General features: G+C 44.5%; 2 protein-coding genes across 4 annotated transcripts in view; one reads left to right on the top strand and one right to left on the bottom strand.

Annotated features, from left to right (window-relative positions):
* The window catches only part of rdm1 (RAD52 motif containing 1), an 11181-nt gene extending 7878 nt beyond the window's left edge, over positions 1-3303 (top strand). For all 3 annotated transcript variants that reach the window (XM_030057806.1, XM_030057807.1, XM_030057805.1), the window contains exons 6-8: positions 1-10; positions 2287-2366; positions 2455-3303. The exon at positions 1-10 is cut by the window's left edge and continues 86 nt beyond it. In XM_030057806.1, the coding sequence (XP_029913666.1) occupies positions 1-10; positions 2287-2366; positions 2455-2544 (180 nt within the window). In that variant the 3' untranslated portion in view covers positions 2545-3303. The remainder of the gene's footprint in view (positions 11-2286; positions 2367-2454) is intronic.
* A 1091-nt stretch (positions 3304-4394) lies between these two features.
* LOC115363499 (integrin alpha-3-like) overlaps positions 4395-22500 on the bottom strand; it is a 45312-nt gene continuing 27206 nt past the window's right edge. The window contains exons 26-29 of the mRNA XM_030057751.1: positions 21886-21984; positions 7567-7692; positions 4912-5075; positions 4395-4490 (exon numbers count right to left, since the gene is read on the bottom strand). Of these exons, the coding sequence (XP_029913611.1) occupies positions 4965-5075; positions 7567-7692; positions 21886-21984 (336 nt within the window). The 3' untranslated portion in view covers positions 4395-4490; positions 4912-4964. The remainder of the gene's footprint in view (positions 4491-4911; positions 5076-7566; positions 7693-21885; positions 21985-22500) is intronic.

Raw genomic sequence — 22500 nt, 5'->3', positions numbered from 1 at the left:
ATACTGCTGGGTAATACTGCAAGTACTACTACCTCTACTGCAAGTACTACTGTCTCTACTGCAAGTACTACTGCTGCTACTACTGCTACTGCAAGTACTACTGCCTCTACTGCCTCTACTGCTGCCTCTACTGCCTGTACTGCTGCCTGTACTGCCTCTACTGCCTCTACTGCTGCCTCTACTGCCTTTACTGCCTCTACTGCTGCCTGTACTGCCTTTACTTCTGCCTCTACTGCTGCCTCTACTGCTTTTACTGCCTCTACTGCTGCCTGTACTGCCTTTACTTCTGCCTCTACTGCTGCCTCTACTGCCTCTACTGCTGCCTCTACTGCCTCTACTGCTGCCTGTACTGCCTCTACTGCCTCTACTGCCTCTACTGCCTCTACTGCTGCCTCTACTGCTGCCTCTACTGCCTCTACTGCCTCTACTGCTGCCTCTACTGCTGCCTCTACTGCCTCTACTGCTGCCTCTACTGCCTCTACTGCCTCTACTGCTGCCTCTACTGCCTCTACTGCCTCTACTGCTGCCTCTACTGCCTCTACTGCTGCCTCTACTGCCTCTACTGCTGTGTCTACTGCTTCCTCTACTGCCTCTACTGCTGCCTCTACTGCTGCCTCTACTGCTGCCTCTACTGCTGCCTCTACTGCTGCCTCTACTGCCTCTACTGCTGCCTCTACTGCCTCTACTGCTGCCTCTACTGCTGCCTCTACTGCTGCCTCTACTGCTGCCTCTACTGCCTCTACTGCTGCCTCTACTGCCTCTACTGCCTCTACTGCTGCCTCTACTGCTGCCTCTACTGCCTCTACTGCCTCTACTGCTGCCTCTACTGCTGCCTCTACTGCCTCTACTGCTGCCTCTACTGCCTCTACTGCCTCTACTGCTGCCTCTACTGCCTCTACTGCTGCCTCTACTGCTGCCTCTACTGCTGCCTCTACTGCTGCCTCTACTGCTGCCTCTACTGCCTCTACTGCCTCTACTGCCTCTACTGCTGCCTCTACTGCCTCTACTGCCTCTACTGCTGCCTCTACTGCCTCTACTGCTGCCTCTACTGCCTCTACTGCTGCCTCTACTGCCTCTACTGCCTCTACTGCTGCCTCTACTGCCTCTACTGCTGCCTCTACTGCCTCTACTGCTGTGTCTACTGCTGCCTCTACTGCCTCTACTGCTGCCTCTACTGCTGCCTCTACTGCTGCCTCTACTACTGCCTCTACTGCTGCCTCTACTGCCTCTACTGCCTCTACTGCTGTGTCTACTGCTGCCTCTACTGCCTCTACTGCTGCCTCTACTGCTGCCTCTACTGCCTCTACTGCTGCCTCTACTGCCTCTTCTACTGCCTCTACTGCTGCCTCTACTGCCTCTACTGCCTCTACTGCTGCCTCTACTGCCTCTACTGCTGCCTCTACTGCCTCTACTGCTGTGTCTACTGCTGCCTCTACTGCCTCTACTGCTGCCTCTACTGCTGCCTCTACTGCTGCCTCTACTACTGCCTCTACTGCTGCCTCTACTGCCTCTACTGCCTCTACTGCTGTGTCTACTGCTGCCTCTACTGCCTCTACTGCTGCCTCTACTGCCTCTTCTACTGCCTCTACTACTTGTCAGTGATCTGACCTGTCTGTCTCTGACCTGTCTGTCTCTGACCTGTCTGTCTCTGACCTGTCTGTCTCTCTGACCTGTCTGTGTCTCTGACCTGTCTGTCTCTGACCTGTCTGTCTCTGACCTGTCTGTGTCTGACCTGTCTGTCTCTGACCTGTCTGTGTCTCTGACCTGTCTGTCTCTGACCTGTCTGTCTCTGACCTGTCTGTCTCTGACCTGTCTGTGTCTCTGACCTGTCTGTGTCTCTGACCTGTCTGTGTCTGACCTGTCTGTGTCTCTGACCTGTCTGTCTCTGACCTGTCTGTCTCTGACCTGTCTGTGTCTGACCTGTCTGTCTCTGACCTGTCTGTCTCTGACCTGTCTGTGTCTCTGACCTGTCTGTGTCTCTGACCTGTCTGTGTCTGACCTGTCTGTCTCTGACCTGTCTGTCTCTGACCTGTCTGTCTCTCTGACCTGTCTGTGTCTCTGACCTGTCTGTCTCTGACCTGTCTGTGTCTGACCTGTCTGTCTCTGACCTGTCTGTGTCTGACCTGTCTGTGTCTCTGACCTGTCTGTGTCTCTGACCTGTCTGTGTGTCTGACCTGTCTGTGTGTCTGACCTGTCTGTGTCTCTGACCTGTCTGTGTCTCTGACCTGTCTGTGTCTCTGACCTGTCTGTCTCTGACCTGTCTGTGTCTGACCTGTCTGTGTGCAGGTGATGGGAGGGTCCTGGTGGAGGTGAGACAGGACAGAGATCAGACTGGTGTCCTGCCTGATCAGACTGGAGTCCTGCAGGTACCTGAACACCTGACCTTCACCCTGCCACCTGTCTACACCACTGCCATCAACATCCTGTCTCTCTCTCTGCCTGTCTCTCTCTCAGGTAAACGAACTGTCGTGGAGTGAGGTTCTCCCTGAGGAGGGGGAGGAGGAGGAGGAGGAGGAGGAGGGGTGTGACCTGACTGTGTACTAGAGACAGAGAGGATTGTGGGTAGTTTTGTTTTTTCACCAAACAGTCCACTAGAGGGGGTTTGTTGCCGGGGTAACAGTTACCCCGGTGAAGAGTCCCACGGCAACCAATAGAGCGCAGCCAGCGACGCATTACAGGAACTGTCGACGTCTCTGGCCAATCAGATCGCTTGGTGGACTCGCAGTGTTTGGTGTTGTCACGTTGCCATGGAGACACGGCGGCAGCTGTCAGTCAGAGCGTCCCGCCCTCCCGGCGCCACCTGGAGCGCCGTGGTTCCGTCTGATCTGCTAGACAGACAGGTCGGGACACCTGCCTCTCTGCGCTCCACTCTGATTGGCCGCTGGACGTCTGACACACCTCACCTGTCCTCCTGGTCCCACCTGGGCTTCGGGACGACATGAATGTGAGCATGTAGGGGTGAACATGTGCCAGTGATGTGATTGGCTGTTGGTGGCTGACATCAGCAGCGTAGCGGCGCCTTCGAGTGACGTTCGCTTCAGAGTCTGTGGTGTGTTCAGGAGACGGTGGGAATAATGAGTTACACCAGAAGCTTTGTGGTTTTTTTTTACTAACATGAAGGCAAAGAGACGGCAAATATCCAAAAATACTTTAATTGATATGAAGAGCACAGAGTTCACTGACAGTTCACAGAACAACAGCCTCGCGCTGCCTTCAAGTGCTGCTGGGAATACTGAACATTCATGCTAGTTGTTTTGAGTATACAATAACAATGATAATAAATGAACAGTATGTAAGCTTTCAGAGCCCATGTCCTCTTGTCTTCTTTCTTTCTTTCTTTCTGGCCAAAAACACTTGAAGGCAAAACGAGGTGATTTACTGACACGGAGCGTGAAGGTGCTGATGAGCGCAGCGTCAGAGCAGCAGCGGCAAACCCAAACGCATCTCAGCCGCACCGCCTCTATGAACCTATTAACATCTGAGGTCATGTAACTTTATTCTGAAGGTGTTTAAGACCTGGGGAGGTTCACCTGGAGCGTCCCGACGCTTTGCAGCTCATGTTAGGGTTTAACTGGTTAAATCCCAAAGTGACGCGGCCAGGTGTGTGGCCGCGCCGCGTTCAGGTGTGTGGCCGCGGCGCGTTCAGGTGTGTGGCCGCGCCGCGTTCAGGTGTGTGGCCGCGGCGCGTTCAGGTGTGTGGCCGCGCCGCGTTCAGGTGTGTGGCCGCGCCGCGTTCAGGTGTGTGGCCGCGCCGCGTTCAGGTGTGTGGCCGCGCCGCGTTCAGGTGCGCTCAGCTGGACGTGACTGCAGGTGCACGAGACTGAAGGTTCACAGGCTTTTGGAGAAATGACATCTTTGTGTTTTCTTTTCTTTCTTTCTTTCTACACGTTTCCTTTGACTGTGCAGTTCATGTGTGATCACATCTTCATTACATGTTTTTGTGTCTTTGTTCTATTCAATAAAGTTTAAAAAAAGAAAAAGGTAAACAGGCCTGAGCATCATTTACACCCAGTCAGACCAAACACAGGCGCTCAAAATGAGTTTGGGCAGAAAGTTTGCCGCTGCCGCTCCTCTGAACGCATCACGACACACACACACACACACACACACACACATACACACACACAGACAAACAGGCAGATAGTAAATGGCAGTGTGTTGTTTTGGTCCAGTTCAGGGGAGCGTTTCCATGGATACAGCACAGTCGATACACAAAAACTGTATTTGTATCCAGACTTTTTTTTCTGTATAATTTATTTTTGGCCTTTAATGTGGAAGGTTTTATTGTGAAAGTGTGAGAGGAGCCGCTGCTGTCAGCGGGCGTCCGTCCACACCGCCACCCACTTCCTCTTCCTGCTGCTGCAGGAAGTGATGTCATCTTGGATGAGGAAGCCGTCGGCGTTGGTGTAGCGTTCCTGTTCTTTACCCATAATCCTCCCCTGGTGGAGTGTCGCGCCCTGCCACGCCCTCCGCCGCACGAAGAAGCCACACTGAGGACACACACACACACACACACACACACACACACACACACACACTGTTAGTGTGTAGCTGCTGGCCAACACCCTGAGTGCTAAAAGCTCCTGAGTTGATCCTGCACAGAAAAACAGCATCAGTCATGATAATAATGATAATAACAATAATAATAATAATAATAATAACAATAATAATATCAATAACAGCGGGGGACGGGGTGCTGTAAGTGGTTGCTATGGCGTTTTGGATGCTTGCTAGGTTTGACTAGCTGGTTGCTATGGTTTCCAAGGGAGTTGTTAGCTGGTTGACAGCAGTGCAGCTGGAGAACAGACAAGGAGGGAAGGTAAGACCATCCACCTCCAGACAGACAGACAGGCAGGAAGACAGGCAGGAGGAAGCCGAGGAGAGACAGACAGTCAGTGGCTCAGTCCTTACAGCGGGTTGGCCGAGGCCCCGGACCGGACCGGACCGGACCGGACCGGCCGGCCTCACAGCTCGCCGGTCAGCCGCTCGGCCTCGGACGGCTGGCTCCGCCTCTCGGCCTTCTGGGTCTTGGCCTCGTACGTCTCCCTGGTGCTGGCTCGCCTGAAGAAACCACACTGCCCAGCAGGGGGCGACAGCACACACTGAGCTCAGGCTGCACACACACACACACACTGCACACACACACACACTGCCCAGCAGGGGGCGACAGCACACACTGAGCTCAGGCTGCACACACACACACACACACTGCACACACACACACACTGCCCAGCAGGGGGCGACAGCACACACTGAGCTCAGGCTGCACACACACACACTGCACACACACACACTGCCCACACACACACTGCACACACACACTGCCCAGCAGGGGGCGACAGCACACACTGAGCTCAGGCTGCACACACACACACACACACACACTGCACACACACACACACACACACACACACTGCCCAGCAGGGGGCGACAGCACACACTGAGCTCAGGCTGCACACACACACACACACTGCACACACACACACTGCACACACACACTGCCCAGCAGGGGGCGACAGCACACACTGAGCTCAGGCTGCACACACACACACACTGCACACACACACACTACACACACACACACTGCACACACACACTGCCCAGCAGGGGGCGACAGCACACACTGAGCTCAGGCTGCACACACACACACACACACTGCACACACACACACACTGCCCAGCAGGGGGCGACAGCACACACTGAGCTCAGGCTGCACACACACACACTGCCCAGCAGGGGGCGACAGCACACACACACACACACTGCACACACACACACACACTGCACACACACACACTGCCCAGCAGGGGGCGACAGCACACACTGAGCTCAGGCTGCACACACACACACTGCACACACACACACTGCCCACACACACACTGCACACACACACTGCCCAGCAGGGGGCGACAGCACACACTGAGCTCAGGCTGCACACACACACACACACACACACACACTGCCCAGCAGGGGGCGACAGCACACACTGAGCTCAGGCTGCACACACACACACACACTGCACACACACACACTGCACACACACACTGCCCAGCAGGGGGCGACAGCACACACTGAGCTCAGGCTGCACTGACAGCTACACCTCAGAGTCTCATCTCAACACACAACTTCATTTTCATGTTGATTTTCTCTGCAGCCCAACCTCAACCACAGCAGCTCTACAGGGACCTGTTCACACACACACACACACACACACACACACACACACACACACACACACTCACACACACTGCACACACTGCACACACACACACACACACTGCACACACACACACACTACACACACACTGCACACACACACACACACTGCACACACACACACACACACTGCACACACACACACACACACACACACACACATACAGACTGCACACATACACACACACACACACACACACACACAGACTGCACACACACTGCACACACACACACACACACACACTGCACACACACACACACACACACACACAGACTGCACACACACACACACACTGCACACACACACACACACACACACACACACACACAGACTGCACACACACTGCACACACACTGCACACACACACACACACACACACTGCACACACACACACACACTGCACACACACACACACACACACACACACACAGACTGCACACACACACACACACTGCACACACACACACACACACACACACACAGACTGCACACACACACACACACACACACACACACACTGCACACACACACACACACACACACACACAGACTGCACACACACTGCACACACACACACACACACACACACACACTGCACACACACACACACTGCACACACACACACACACTGCACACACACACACACACACACACACACACACACACACAGACTGCACACACACTGCACACACACACACACACACTGCACACACACACACACACACTGCACACAGTCACACACACTGCACACACACACACACACTGCACACAGTCACACACACTGCACACACACACACACACTGCACACACACACACACACTGCACACACACACACAACCAGAGCAGAGCTGAGAGCCTCCATCTTGGTTCTGCTGGTTCCGTGTCGCTGCAGTGACATCAGCCTCAACTCAAACTGTAAACACATTCCACTTCCTGTTGTTTCCCTTCCACTTCCTGTTTGTTTACCTTCCACTTCCTGTTGTTTACCTTCCACTTCCTGTTTATTTACCTTCCACTTCCTGTTGTTTACCTTCCACTTCCTGTTGTTTACCTTCCACTTCCTGTTGTTTACCTTCCACTTCCTGTTTTTTCCCTTCCACTTCCTGTTGTTTACCTTCCACTTCCTGTTTGTTTCCCCTCCACTTTCTGTTGTTTACCTTCTATTTCCTGTTGTTTACCTTCCACTTCCTGTTTGTTTCCCTTCCACTTCCTGTTGTTTCCCTTCCACTTCCTGTTTGTTTCCCCTCCACTTCCTGTTGTTTCCCTTCCACTTCCTGTTGTTTACTTTCCACTTCCTGTTTGTTTCCCCTCCACTTCCTGTTGTTTCCCCTCCACTTCCTGTTGTTTACCTTCCACAGCAGCAGGCAGATGGCGGCCAGCAGCAGAACTCCGGCCAGTGCAGAGAGCACGATGATCCACAGGGGGGCGCCGGCGTCCAGCTCCTCCGCCTGCTCCGGACGCACGTCCAGCATAAACTGCAGAGCAGGAAGTGACATCAGAGGGGCAGGAAGTGACATCATCAGCACACAGAGCTCTAACGGCTCCGCTAGGAGAAAGTTAGGGAGGGACAAGATCTGGAAGGACGCCAGAACCTCTGGCTTACTTAAAGAAAGGAAAATCCGAATAACGGAGGACCTGACACAACAAGTTAAAGACGCAAGGAACAAGCTGTGGCCGCTGGTGGAGCAGGCGAGGAAGGATGGGAGGAGAGCAGGCTTCAGAGGTGCTGCGGCGTTTATTGATGGTAAAAAAGTTACAGTGAAGGACAAGTAAATGTTATTAGACTGCTCTATACAGCATCGCGGAATCAGTGGGTAATTATAGGGCTATAGGATGGGTTAAAGTGCATATGGTTTGCTAGAATTTACAGACTTTGAAATATTATCCCCTTTTATGTCAAATACCTGAGAGCGAATAATATTGCATAGACCTACTAAAGTAATTTAGAGGGGTAGTTCAGGTTAAATCTAGCCTTTTTCTCTCTTTCTCTCTCTTTTGTTTCTTTCTCAGAAATACTTTAACCGCTGAGATGGAGGGCGATTTTCTTAGTTTTTTGCAGAGGGGATTATAAATGTTAGGCAACATATATTTGCTCGGCCTTTTTTCCTTTTCTTTTTTCTCTTTTTTCTCTCTCTCCTTTTAATATTAGCCCACTGTTCTTCTTTTTCCCTCTCTTTCTGCTTCTTTTTCTCTTTTTCTTCCCATTACTTTGGTGCCTTACCTAAACTTAAAATTTAGGCTCTTTGATAAGAGCAGTAACGTCTGTATTTTTGTTTTAAATTTGGGTAAGCTAATATACATTTTTTCTTCTTCTCTCTTTTTTTGTTTTTTGAGAAATGAAATTTAATAATTTCCCTAAGATCACTGATCTGTCGCAGACGTAATAGCAGCTCATATCCTAAGAGAGGATTCTGAGTGCCTTTCTATTGTGTTATTGTTTTGGGGTGCTGTTTTGTGTTGTTTTTTCTGGGTTTTTTTTATTGTCTAATGTCAATTTCTGTTTTATCTGTTAACGCCATGGGTATCCGAAATGAGTTGAAGCGAAAAAGCATTTTTTTATATTGCCAGAATAAATGTGCAGATTTTTATTTTATACAAGAAACACATGCCTCAAATACAGATTTATCCTTTTGGAGGAGTCAATGGGGAAAAGATTTGTGGTTCTCATGTGGTAGCAACCGATCAGCATCAGCAATTCATTCTTGTAAATGTCTATGCTTCCAATAATAAAAAAACGAATATGACCTTATTTCTAACAATAGAAAATAAGGTCTGTCAGTTAACAACAACTTTCCCTGTGGCTAAGGTCTTATGGGGGGGGGGACTTTAACACAGTAATGAATGAGAGTGTGGATAGGTGGCCTCCCAGGGATAAACAGACAAATAAATTGGAACATATTTGTGGCAGGATAGGCTTGACTGATATTTGGAGACATAGGCACTTAAATGAAAAGGCATATACCTGGAGTAACAAGGATAGGTCCCTTCAATCCCGTATAGACTTTTGGTTAATTTCATCAGATATGGAGGATAAAGTAGACTCAGCTATAATAGAACCAACAGTTCTTACAGATCACAATGCTGTAACAATAAGAATTAATATGGGGGTACGGGAACAAAACCTTAATAGAGAATACTGGAAGTTAAACAATACACTGTTACAGAATAAAAAATTTCAAGAAGAAACTAAAAAAATTATAGATAAACACTGGAAACGAGCAAAATTATCTAATAGTTTTAGCAAACATTGGGAGTTAATGAAATTTGAAGTTCGAAATCTTGCCATATTAATGAGTAAAATGATCTCTAGAACAAACAAAGAGAGAGAGAGTCTCAAATGGTTACAGAAATCATAAGATTATCAAGTAAATCAAATCTGTCTGAAGGAGAAATGAAAGACCTGACAATCGCACAGGCTGAACTGGACAAAATATATGAAGAAAAGGCTAAGGGTGCCTTTGTCAGATCCAGGAGAAGATGGTTAGAGCAAGGGGAGAAATGCACTAAATACTTCTTTAACTTGGAAAAAAGAAATTATGAACAGTCGTCTCTTGTTAAACTCAGAATTAATTATGTAATATGTGATAACGAAAAGGGAATGGCACAACATGTGGCAAAGTTCTATGAAACATTATATAGTGCTGATTCACTAGATCAAGATAATACTGCTGTGTTTCTTAAAGGCCTAGAGCCAGGTATAAAAAAAATTGATGACAACTTTAAGTTAATCTGTGATCAGAAAATCAGCGTAAAGGATGTACAAACTTGTATCAAAGCTTTGAAAGACAATAAGTCACCTGGAAATGATGGGTTGATTGGAGAATTTTATAAAGAATATTGTAACACATTAGCCCCCTTTTTAGTGGCAATGTTTGAAGAAGCTTTAGAAAAAGAGGAGTTACCACCAACCCTGAAACAAGGTCTAATTAAACTAATTCCTAAACCAAACAAAGACAAACTTAGTATTGAGAACTGGAGACCAATCAGTCTGTTGAATAATGACGCCAAAATATTTGCTTCAATTTTTGCCAAAAGGTTAAAATGTGGACTAAATGATATAATTGATGAGGAGCAATCTGGGTTTATGCCTGGAAGAAACATAGCTAGCAACATAAGATTAATACTAGACATGATTGATTACAATTATTATATACCAGATGACAGCCTGATTTTGTTTGTTGACTTCTATAAGGCATTTGACACAGTCAGTCACCAGTTCATGATGAGAACTATTGAGTTATTTGGATTTGGAGAAAGGTTCCAAAAAGCAGTAAAAACTTTATATAAAGGATGTAACAGCTCAATAAAACTAACATGTGGTACGACCCCTAGATTTTGTATAAACCGTGGCATTAGACAGGGCTGTCCATTAAGTCCATTTTTATTTCTTTTGGTTACACAGATCATGGCTGTACACATAAAAAAGAATACATTTAAAGGTATAAATGCTTTAGACAGAGAATTTAAATTGGCTCAATTAGCAGATGATACAACAATATTTTAAAGGGATAAATATGAAGTAGATAAGGCTATTAGATGTATTGATGAATTTTCAGCTGTATCCGGTCTAAAGATGAATTTAAATAAATCTGTTCTATTGCCAATTAAAGAAAGTGATTTGTCAGACCTGAATGGTATTCCTGTAAAGAACACTGTCACTTACTTAGGGGTGGTTGTTGATAAAAATGAAAGAGATCGCTGCAGTTTAAATTTTGATCCAATAATACAACAAATAGCTAAGAGATTTAATATGTGGTTGATGAGAGACTTGTCGCTGAGTGGTAGAGTTCTTCTGTCTAAAGCTGAAGGTATATCCAGGTCTGTATATGAGTCAATATCAATATAGGGTACCATTTGGTGTCCCAGGCAGAAATCACTCACTTTTCATGAAAAATTTGCAAAATAACAAAACTCTGATGGTTTATTATAAATGGCCAAACATTTAAACACACATTGGTACAGAGATACATCTTTAAAAGGGTGTTTTTCATATTTTAAAAAAAATGTTCTATGATTAGATGCATGTGATTTTGCCATGTCCCAAACTCCTCTCTACTAACTTCACTGAGTGAAATAAGTAGATAAATGATATACAATGTACAAACCTTTTACATGCTCTTGTTGCTCTCATCAAGTACTTGAATAAAATGAGTCAATTGGATCATTTATGGTCTAATGTAATAATGATAATAAATGTTTTGCATGTGTCCCTGGATTTGCTGTCCACCCTGTCATTAGGTGGTTACTGCCACTAAAAGAAACCCCCTGCTGTAATCAGTGACATCACTACCACTGCTTTGTCTTTTACAAATGGAGTGAAGAATAGCTCATGCAGAGAGAGTACATATCAACATTTATATTTTGACATTTTCATCATTTTATGATTGAACTTGAATGTGTTCAATCTTAATGTGTCCACCCTGTCATTGCAAAATATGAATCTATATAAATGCTTTTCAGAAATTCAAAATATGTTTGTTAAAGTATACACAGTCACCTTCCTAACTGATACATGTTGCTAGCTAATGGCCCAACATGTGCTCATTAAATGCAAACTTCAACCAGAAACGTCCTCCCTGTCATTGTCCACCCCGTCATCAAGTCTAGTTTTATAACAGTTTTATAAGTTTTTCAGTGTTCCAGAAGTCAAGTGGAGGACAAAACATATGCAGAGAAAGAAACCATTTGAAAGGATACCTATGTTTATACTTTTTGTGGTAGGCCTACATTTAGGGACCAACATGTTTTTGTTTTGTTTATATCAATCTTGTCTTTTCGTCTAGTTGAAGGTTTTATTTATTTATTTTTGCTGTTGTTGAGTGTCATTTCCAAATGTAGCCTACCTGTGCACAATTCAAAATACAGTAGGTGAAAAAAGTCATGTTTTGACAAAAAACATTTGTTGACAAAACCATAACATTGTCCACCCTGTCATGTCATTGTCCATCCCGTCATGTTCATGTTTTATGTGAATAAATAATTATTTTCACAAGTTATCAAAACCTTTTGTGTGATTTTGCTCTTAAGAGATTAGGGCCAAACAGTATTATTTCAAAGTTTGACCAGATACCTTTATTTATAGAGTTTATTCAGAAAAGAAAGTACAACTTTCACAGATTTTACATATACAAACATATTTTTCCATAATTTCTGTATTTTTGAGAGATGTTTTCCACAAACTAACATATATTCCTGAACGAGGGACCAAATACCTTTCTGAAAATGTACATTTTGTAATCAATATGATTAGAACATATTTACTCTATTTAGAAATTGTCCCATGACAGGGTGGACACATTTTGCAATTCACTTGTACTTTCAATTCTTGCAGTCAATTTCTAAAAGGTGCAGGAGCTTGACCAACATGCATTTCTAACAGCTTAAGGTCTCCTTTATACAGTGGATATGGAGTTCAGTGGAAAATCTCATCTTTTTTTGTGTGTCATTGGGAAGTCTCAATGGCACTTTATACTGATATTGACTCATATGTGTCCCTGTCTCTTGAAATGCCCCCAGCAACTTACAAAAAATTAGATAAGATCGTACTTAACTTCATCTGGAGAAACAGATGTCACTATGTAAAGAAACAAATTCTTTGTAACCCTAAATGTAAAGGAGGCATGGAGGTATTATGTTTTGAAATGATGAATAATACTTTCAAAGTGCAGTGGTTAGTAAATTTAATCAAGGAGAGAGATAGCATCTGGAACACTTTTCCTAAGTTTGTGTTTAATGCTGTTGGTGGGCTAAATTTTTTATTGAAATGTAACTATAAAATAGAGAAATTACCGGTTAAATTGTCAAACTTTTATAAACAAGCTTTACTTGCCTGGAAATGGACTTATAAGCATAATTTCTCACCAACTAACCTCTACATCTGGAACAATGAAAATATTCTCTATAAAAACAAATCGTTATTCTATAGGAAGTGGTTTGATCAGGGGATTATATATGTCAAACAACTTGTTAAGGCTGGAGGACAACTTCTCTCATACCAAGAATTCATGAATACATTTCAGTTTCCAGTCCCACCCAAAGAGTATGCAGTAGTGTTTGATGCTTTACTGAGGGGTGTACTGCAGCTTCTCAGAAGCTCAGGAACTTATGATGTTACTTTTCCCACTGCTGGATCTTTGGATAGTCGGATTTTTGTGGGAGAAATTGATATAGCAAAGAAAAGATGCTCAAACAAATACATTAGAAATTGTTTGCAAACCACATCTTTACCCTCAGGACAATCTTTTTGGAATTAATTTTATGGAGGAATTGACTGGCAGAAAGCATGGATGGTTTTTGTTGGAAGTTTTGTTTAAACAATAAAGTTAAAGAGGTTTCATTTAAGATACTACATAAGATTTATCCAACACAAAAAAATATAGCAAGATTTAATATTGATATTGATTCAATGTGTAAATTTTGTGGGAATGAAGAGGAAACAATTCATCATCTGTTTTATCAGTGTGTATTTTCCAAAGCATTCTGTACTGATGTACAACACTATATAAGAACAAAAACAGGACAAGTAATTATTTTACAGGAAAAGGACATTTTCATTTATTTCGGAGGTAATTTGGATGATCATATAGTTTTTTTTGTACAGCTAATCTTATTGCTTGGCAAATTTCATATACACAAAAAAAAATGGACTGATTACAAACCAAACGCTGATCTTTTTGTTTTGGAATTGCAGCAGTACGCGGCTACAATTAAAGACTGTAAAAATAAGAAAGCTATCAGAACAAACCGTGTGCTTGAAAGTGTTAATATGTATCCCAGGTAATGAAATGTGTATTCCTGCATTGATGAACCATGGCTATATTGTTGTTTGTTAGTAATATCCTGAACAGCTGGCGTTTTTTTTTTTTTGTTTTGTTTTTTTTTGGGGGGGGGGGTCTGCTTTTATGTTGTATGTATGTTTGTTCCTTTTTCTGGATGTTTTTGTGATTGTAATACAGCACTTGTGTAAATAAAAAAAATAAATAAATAAATGCATCAACAAAAAAAAAAAAAAAAAAAAAAAAAAAAAAAAGAAAGTTAGGAGAGCGACGCGACTCACAAACGATCCAGAACCAGGAAGAACTCCCAGAAAACCTTTTATGATTATTGCAATTATATTATATTATTATATTATTATATTATATTATATTATTATATCATGTTATATTATTTAGGCCGGGAGCCAGGTCCACCCCTCAGGATGTTTTTTGCTAAGTTTTTTTCACTATGATTTCCTGTTATCTTATACCTTGGGCCATCACGAGTTGATACCGACCACTCCCAACTCGGTGACGTTTGGTCTCAGGGGCCAAAAAAACCCCTTTTTGGGAAAAGCTCCTGGCGAAATTATGTAATTGTACATATTAAGGTACTGCAACTGCACAAATGGTCAGAAAACCCCCAAATTCTGCAAGATGTATCCTGACACATAGGGGAAACTACCAGAAAAAGATCCAGGGGTGTCCTGCCTTTCAGTTCTCAAATATCACCTTCAACATACCCCAAAAGACAAAAAAAATGTCTGTCCGCCTGAAAACTCACCATCAAAAGTGCTCAGTTTCAAACAATTCATTATTGTTTCACTGCCTAAAATGTTTCTTAAAAACTTCCCACATTTCTAAGCTTCAATTTAAGTCCAAGGTGACCTTTCCATCTATAGGATTACAGCTGCTATGACCAAAGTTTTCCACTGTACCCCAAATTGGGAAAAAACTGAAAATTCCAGTATTACCATTTCAAATGGGCTTAAGCATATTTTCTGGAATCTAAACCCAATCTTAAACAAGAGGTGAGACTTCAGTTACGTCTTGATATACTATTGAAGTGTGAATTACATGAAAAGAGAATAATGTTACGCCCCCAGATGGACCAGGGTATCAAGGTGCAACATTAAACAACATCATACAAAACCAGGTAATCATATGAGATTTATTAAAGAACTCAGTCCTGACACGGAATAAATGACTCGAGTCAACATTTCTTAACTATAGATAAACATTCTGCATAGTCAAATATCGAAAATAGAACACATTTCTATGGTTCTTAGATATTTTTGCTACTGTACTTTGACCACTGGTCATATCAGTGTATTGTATTAGTGTAGACTATGTCCCAGAAGATGCATTTTTTAAGTTTTATTCATGCTATCTCTTGATGCTTTTAGTGTGGCAGCAGTTGTCTGGGATATGTGATCTGGCTACACTGATAACATTTCTCTGCACCAGGATGTGTCCTCAATGTGTTCATGAAATACCTGGACTATTTGAGGATTGTAGTATGGTTTTGCTACTCTGAGCAGTGATGTAGAACGTTGTTTAGGAGGGCTTTGTTTGATGATGATCTTATATACTACCAGTCAAAAGTTTGTACACACCTTCTCATTCAATGTTTTTTCTTTATTTTTACTACTTTCTACATTGTAGATACAAACTGAAGACATCAAATATATGAAGCAAGATATATGAAATTATGTAGCAAAGGAAAAAAAAATGTTTAATAACTCTAAATATGTTTTATATTTTAGATTCCTCAAAGTAGCCACCCTTTGCTTTGTTGACAGCGCTGCAAACCCTTGGCCTTCTCTCAGTCAGCTTCATGATGTAGTCACCTGAAATGGTTTTCACTTCACAGGTGTGCCTTATCAGGGTTAATTAGTGGAATTTCTTGCTTTATCAATGGGGTTGGAACCATCAGTTGTGATGTGCAGAAGTCAGGTTACTACACAGCCGACAGCCCTATTGGACAACTGTTAAAATTCATATTATGGCAAGAGCCAATCAGCTAACTAAAGAAAAATGAGTGGCCATCATTACTTTAAGAAATGAAGGTCAGTCAGTCCGGAAAACTGCAAAAATTTTGAATGTGTCCCCAAGTGGAGTCGCAAAAACCATCAAGCGCTACAACGAAACTGGCACACATGAGGACCGACCCAGGAAAGGAAGACCAAGGGCTCTAATTTCCCGGCGCAGTGAGGCGAACCCCGCGCAGAGCTATTTTGGACCAGCGCAACCTGAGGGGCGCACAGTTTGGTGTTTTGGCAGACCGACATGTGCTGAGATGGGAGTGACGGCGCAGCAGGGAGAGGTGTCGACAGATTCAGCTTGGTGCAGTGACATTTTCATGCTAAAAGGCTTTGCCTAGGTGCGCCCAAAGCTCGCCATCTGAAACCAGCCCTGCATTCCAAATTGCATACTTTTTACTTTTAGTATGTACTGCAGCTGCCCTTACAAAGTATGTAGTTTAGTATGCAATATGCATGCATATGCATACTATTGGGACACACTACATACATCGTCCCTGAAGTCAGACCCTCTCGCTCACTTCCACCGCCGTCCGTAGCGCCACATTTGACTGTTGTTGTCAAAATGGCGGTGCTGTTTCATACTGCGCTGTCATCTGTCATATTTCTTATCTTCTGTCTTCCTGTCGCTTCTGCTGTACCTGAGCCAGTTTTGTGCGTTATGTGTGTTTTGTTGCCGTCCGTATGTGGGCGTGGCCTGTACACGCAACTCAATCAGTACGACGTAACTTCCACTGCGCAAAGGATTGTGGGTCAGAATGGCCAGAGCATCATGCTGAAATCCATACTGCGAAATCTGACCGGATGTACTAGAACATCCTGGTACTCTTAGCATACTGCATCTGACATACTATGTACTGGGACATACTAAATCTTTTTTTCCCTACTAAATAGTATGGTAGTATGGGTATTGGAACGCAGGGCATGTCTACTTTCAGTGCAGGCGGAGCGGAGCCGGCACAGTGGAAGTTTGGCTGACCGGTGCGTAGTGCGCACACGTCACCAAAACCTCACAATCAGCACAAACGGTGCCAATCTCCTCTGATCTGACATCAGATGTGACGGGACAGTCGATATGGAGATAAATTTATGTGCTGATTGAGATAGTAGCATTGAATAGTGGTTTCTGTCAGTATTTATTGCATTGTTCATGTGCCTGACATTCTGGACACCTGCCTGTGAGGTTTTGGTGACGTGTGCGCACTGCGCACCTGTCAGCCAAACTTCCACTACGCCGGCTGCGCTCCGCCTGTGGCAGCAGACCTCCATGTCAATTGTGTAAACGTTCATTACGCCTTCGCGCAGCGCATTTTAAAGGCGAGGACAGGGGCTCATTTGATTGGTTTAAAGTGAATCGGCAAACCCACTCCACGTCTTCTCTCCTCCCTTGTGCCAGTAGGAGGAACGGCGGAGTACTTGCCCCACGGCACATGGCGTGCCAAAATTGCAAAATCCACCTGGCCACACCCAGTTGGCAAAGCGAAGTGCAGCTGTGCTGCGCCCCCGCCTCGCCCGGTCTGCGAAAATAGAGCCCCAAGAGTCACCTCTGCTGCTGAGGATAAGTTCATCTGAGTCACCAGCCTCAGAAATGGCAAGTTAACAGCAGCTCAGATCAGAGACCAGATAAATGCCACACAGAGTTCTAGCAGCAGACCCATCTCTAGAACAACTGTTAAGAGGAGACTGCGCCAATCAGGCCTTCATGGTCAAATAGCTGCTAGGAAACCACTGCTAAGGAGAGGCAACAAGCAGAAGAGATTTGTTTGGGCCAAGAAACACAAGGAATGGACATTAGACCAGTGGAAATCTGTGCTTTGGTCTGATGAGTCCAAATTTGAGATCTTTGGTTCCAACCGCCGTGTCTTTGTGAGACGCAGAAAAGGTGAACGGATGGATTCCACATGCCTGGTTCCCACTGTGAGGCATGGAGGAGGAGGTGTGATGGTGTGGGGGTGTTTTGCTGGTGACACTGTTGGGGATTTATTCAAAATTGAAGGCACACTGAACCAGCATGGCTACCACAGCATCCTGCAGCGACATGCCATCCCATCCGGTTTGCGTTTAGTTGGACCATCATTTATTTTTCAACAGGACAATGAGCCCAAACACACCTCCAGGCTGTGTAAGGGCTATTTGACCAAGAAGGAGAGTGATGGAGTGCTGCGGCAGATGACCTGGCCTCCACAGTCACCGGACCTGAACCCAATCCAGATGGTTTGGGGTGAGCTGGACCGCAGAGTGAAGGCAAAGGGGCCAACAAGTGCTAAACACCTCTGGGAACTCCTTCAAGACTGTTGGAAAACCATTTCAGGTGACTACCTCTTGAAGCTCATCGAGAGAATGCCAAGAGTGTGCAAAGCAGTAATCAGAGCAAAGGGTGGCTATTTTGAAGAAACTAGAATATAAAACATGTTTTCAGTTACCGTATTTCACCTTTTTTTGTTAAGTACATAACTCCACATGTGTTCATTCATAGTTTTGATGCCTTCAGTGAGAATCTACAATGTAAATAGTCATGAAAATAAAGAAAAAACATTAAATGAGAAGGCATGTCCAAACTTTTGAGTGGTAGTGTACATGTTGAGATACATTAGCTGCATACCATGATGTGAGGGGGAAGGGCGCGGGTGGGGGGTTTGAACCACTTCATATGCATGCCTTAACAATAGTACAGCACACAGTCCTATGCCTGAATTAATAGCCTACACCTCTTACTAACGCTGGTCATTGCATTAATATCTTACAACAGAACAGACATAGGATTATTATAAAGACAAAATTTGTCCCGATGGATCAGGTTAATTTCATTTGAACAACAGATTTCCCGAGCATTTATATGGGCTACGCAAACTTCAATCCACATGATAAAAATTAATCCACGGACCACCAAAGTAATGTTTGACTGTTTAATTAAATCAACTTAAAATGACTCTGGCATGGTTGGAGGGGGTGTGCTCCAGTACAATACGAGCGCTCATGCACGAGCACATGCACGGTCACGCGAACGTGGATATGACGTAAATCATGCCGTCCTCCTGCTTCCGCAAAACTGTTTAATGCGCGCAGCGCAATTAACTGCAAATCACGGCATTGCATAATCAATAATCAATTGATAATAATAATCAACCAGATCTGGCAGACCTGACCGGGTGGCCACGCACTCCATGCAGTGCTGGCCGGCACCGAGCAGGCACTGCTCCCCCAAAATTTCACAATCTTTCCAGCCAGGGGAGCTCATGTCACTACTAGGGGAGCTGTGCTCCCCTTAGCTCCCCCTTATTTCGCACCCTGATTAGCTGATAAAACTATGTTACTGGCTTTTAATCATCATCTTCCTTCTCTTCCTCATCATCACCATCCATTTTTGTTTGGATTTCATCAGTTAAGTCATCCTCATCTGTTTCCTCTTCTACCATGACATCGACAAGGGCTTTGGTGATGAACACCCTCAAACCATAGTGGCTCCAGCTTGCCTGTCTCTGTGTTCATATGAAACCCATGTTCGAGAGGGGATGGGATCTCTGGGTACTGCTCATGAGCCCTCTTCCAGACACATACCTGGAAGTTGACTCTTCTCATGTGCTGTAAGAGGACCCTCTTGCAAGGTGGGAAGGTTGAGAGGTCAACACACATCCCCTGTTTAAGCTCCAGGCTTGAGCCACACATCATCTTCACCTTAACCTCTCTTGCCTCATCAACCTTTTTAACTCGGCGGCTGAAACCATATAGACAACAGGTGAACTCCTCAACACAACTGAGAATAAGCTCATCAAGCTCCCAAGAGTTTCCCACTTCAGCAAAGATCTGAATAAACTTTGAGTTCTGGTTCAGCATCTTTATGGGTTGCACCTTTCCTTTGCCTTTGAAGGCTGAAGTGCAGTCTGCACCAGTGAAAGCTTGCAAAGGCCAGCAGAGCTGAAAAGTGTTCCTCTGAATAATCTTCAGCCAGCTGGTTGATGTTGATAAGTTGACCTCCCATGTCAAAGATGATGGTGACAGTTGATGACTTGGCATAATACAGGAGGATGAAGTAAATGTCAGAATCCTTTGCTCTGACTCTGACTGTTGTGATGTGAGGAATTTTGGTTTGGAAAGGTGCGACCCATAAAGATGCTGATGAGCTTATTCTCAGTTTTATTCTTCTTCTTCTTATTTATTCTTATTCTCCCCTTGCAAGAGGGTCCTCTTACAGCACATGAGAAGAGTCAACTTCCAGGTATGTGTCTGGAAGAGGGCTCATGAGCAGTACCCAGAGATCCCATCCCCTCTCCAACATGGGTTTCATATGAACACAGAGAAAGGCAAGCTAGAGCCACTATGGTTTGAGGGTGATGTCATCACCAAAGCCCTTGTCGATGTCATGGTAGAAGAGGAAACAGATGAGGATGACTTAGCTGATGACATCCATACAAACATGGATGATGATGAGGAAGAGGAGGACGATGATGATTAAAAGCCAGTAACATAGTTTTATCAGCTAATGTATCTCATGTATAATATCATCAAACAAAGCCCTCCTAAACAACGTTCTACATCACTGCTCAGAGTAGCAAAACCATACTACAATCCTCGAATAGTCCAGGTATTTCATGAACACATTGAGGACACATCCTGGTGCAGAGAAATGTTATCAGTGTAGCCAGATCACATATCCCAGACAACTGCTGCCACACTAAAAGCATCAAGAGACAGCATGAATAAAACTTAAAAAATGCATCTTCTGGGACATAGTCTACACTAATACAATACACTGATATGACCAGTGGTCAAAGTACAGTAGCAAAAATATCTAAGAACCATAGAAATGTGTTCTATTTTCGATATTTGACTATGCAGAATGTTTATCTATAGTTAAGAAATGTTGACTCGAGTCATTTATTCCGTGTCAGGACTGAGTTCTTTAATAAATCTCATATGATTACCTGGTTTTGTATGATGTTGTTTAATGTTGCACCTTGATACCCTGGTCCATCTGGGGGCGTAACATTATTCTCTTTTCATGTAATTCACACTTCAATAGTATATCAAGACGTAACTGAAGTCTCACCTCTTGTTTAAGATTGGGTTTAGATTCCAGAAAATATGCTTAAGCCCATTTGAAATGGTAATACTGGAATTTTCAGTTTTTTCCCAATTTGGGGTAAAGTGGAAAACTTTGGTCATAGCAGCTGTAATCCTATAGATGGAAAGGTCACCTTGGACTTAAATTGAAGCTTAGAAATGTGGGAAGTTTTTAAGAAACATTTTAGGCAGTGAAACAATAATGAATTGTTTGAAACTGAGCACTTTTGATGGTGAGTTTTCAGGCGGACAGACATTTTTTTTGTCTTTTGGGGTATGTTGAAGGTGATATTTGAGAACTGAAAGGCAGGACACCCCTGGATCTTTTTCTGGTAGTTTCCCCTATGTGTCAGGATACATCTTGCAGAATTTGGGGGTTTTCTGACCATTTGTGCAGTTGCAGTACCTTAATATGTACAATTACATAATTTCGCCAGGAGCTTTTCCCAAAAAGGGGGTTTTTTGGCCCCTGAGACCAAACGTCACCGAGTTGGGAGTGGTCGGTATGAACTCGTGATGGCCCAAGGTATAAGATAACAGGAAATCATAGTGAAAAAAACATCCTGAGGGGTGGACCTGGCTCCCGGCCTAATTATGTTCTATATTTAAAACTGATTGGGCTGATTTTCACGTCGTGTTCCTTCGTTTGTCTCTTGAACTCTCAGGAAGTTTTTGTGACTTCATTTCCTTCATATCAGAGCCGATTATCATGTGTGTGTGTGTGTGTGTGTGTGTGTGTGTGTGTGTGTGTGTGTGTGTCTGTGTGTGTGTGTGTGTGTGTGTGTGTGTGTGTGTGTGTGTGTGTGTTCACCTCTGTGCTCTGAGTCGTCATCTTGATCGCCCGTTTGTCCGTCAGCAGCTTCAGAGTCGCCCGACCTTGAACCGTCACGCTCCACGCCTCCCTGTAGTCCTGCACTCACACACACACACACACACACACACACAGACACACACACACACACACACACACACACACACACAGACACACACACACACACACACACACAGTGTGAATGTGCTTGATTGGCTGTGAACACAAACAGCAGACAGACAGCTGAGACTGCTCTAACACCTAAGCTGTCTGTCTGTCTCTCTGCCTGTCTGTCTCTCTGCCTGTCTGTCTCTCTGCCTGTCTGCCTGTCTCTCTGCCTGCCTGTCTGTCTGTCTCTCTGTCTGTCTGTCTCTCTGTCTGTCTGTCTCTCTCTCCTGTCTGCCTGTCTCTCTGCCTGTCTGTCTCTCTGCCTGCCTGTCTGTCTCTCTGCCTGTCTGTCTCTCTGCCTGCCTGTCTGTCTCTCTGCCTGTCTGTCTCTCTGCCTGCCTGTCTGTCTCTCTGCCTGTCTGTCTGTCTTTCTGCCTGCCTGTCTGTCTTTCTGCCTGTCTGTCTGTCTCTCTGCCTGTCTGTCTCTCTGCCTGCCTGTCTGTCTCT

This window comes from Myripristis murdjan, chromosome 8 (genome assembly GCF_902150065.1).
Source record: "Myripristis murdjan chromosome 8, fMyrMur1.1, whole genome shotgun sequence".
In the NCBI taxonomy this organism is placed as follows: Eukaryota; Metazoa; Chordata; class Actinopteri; order Holocentriformes; family Holocentridae; genus Myripristis; species Myripristis murdjan.
This window is presented reverse-complemented; position numbering and strand designations above follow the sequence as displayed.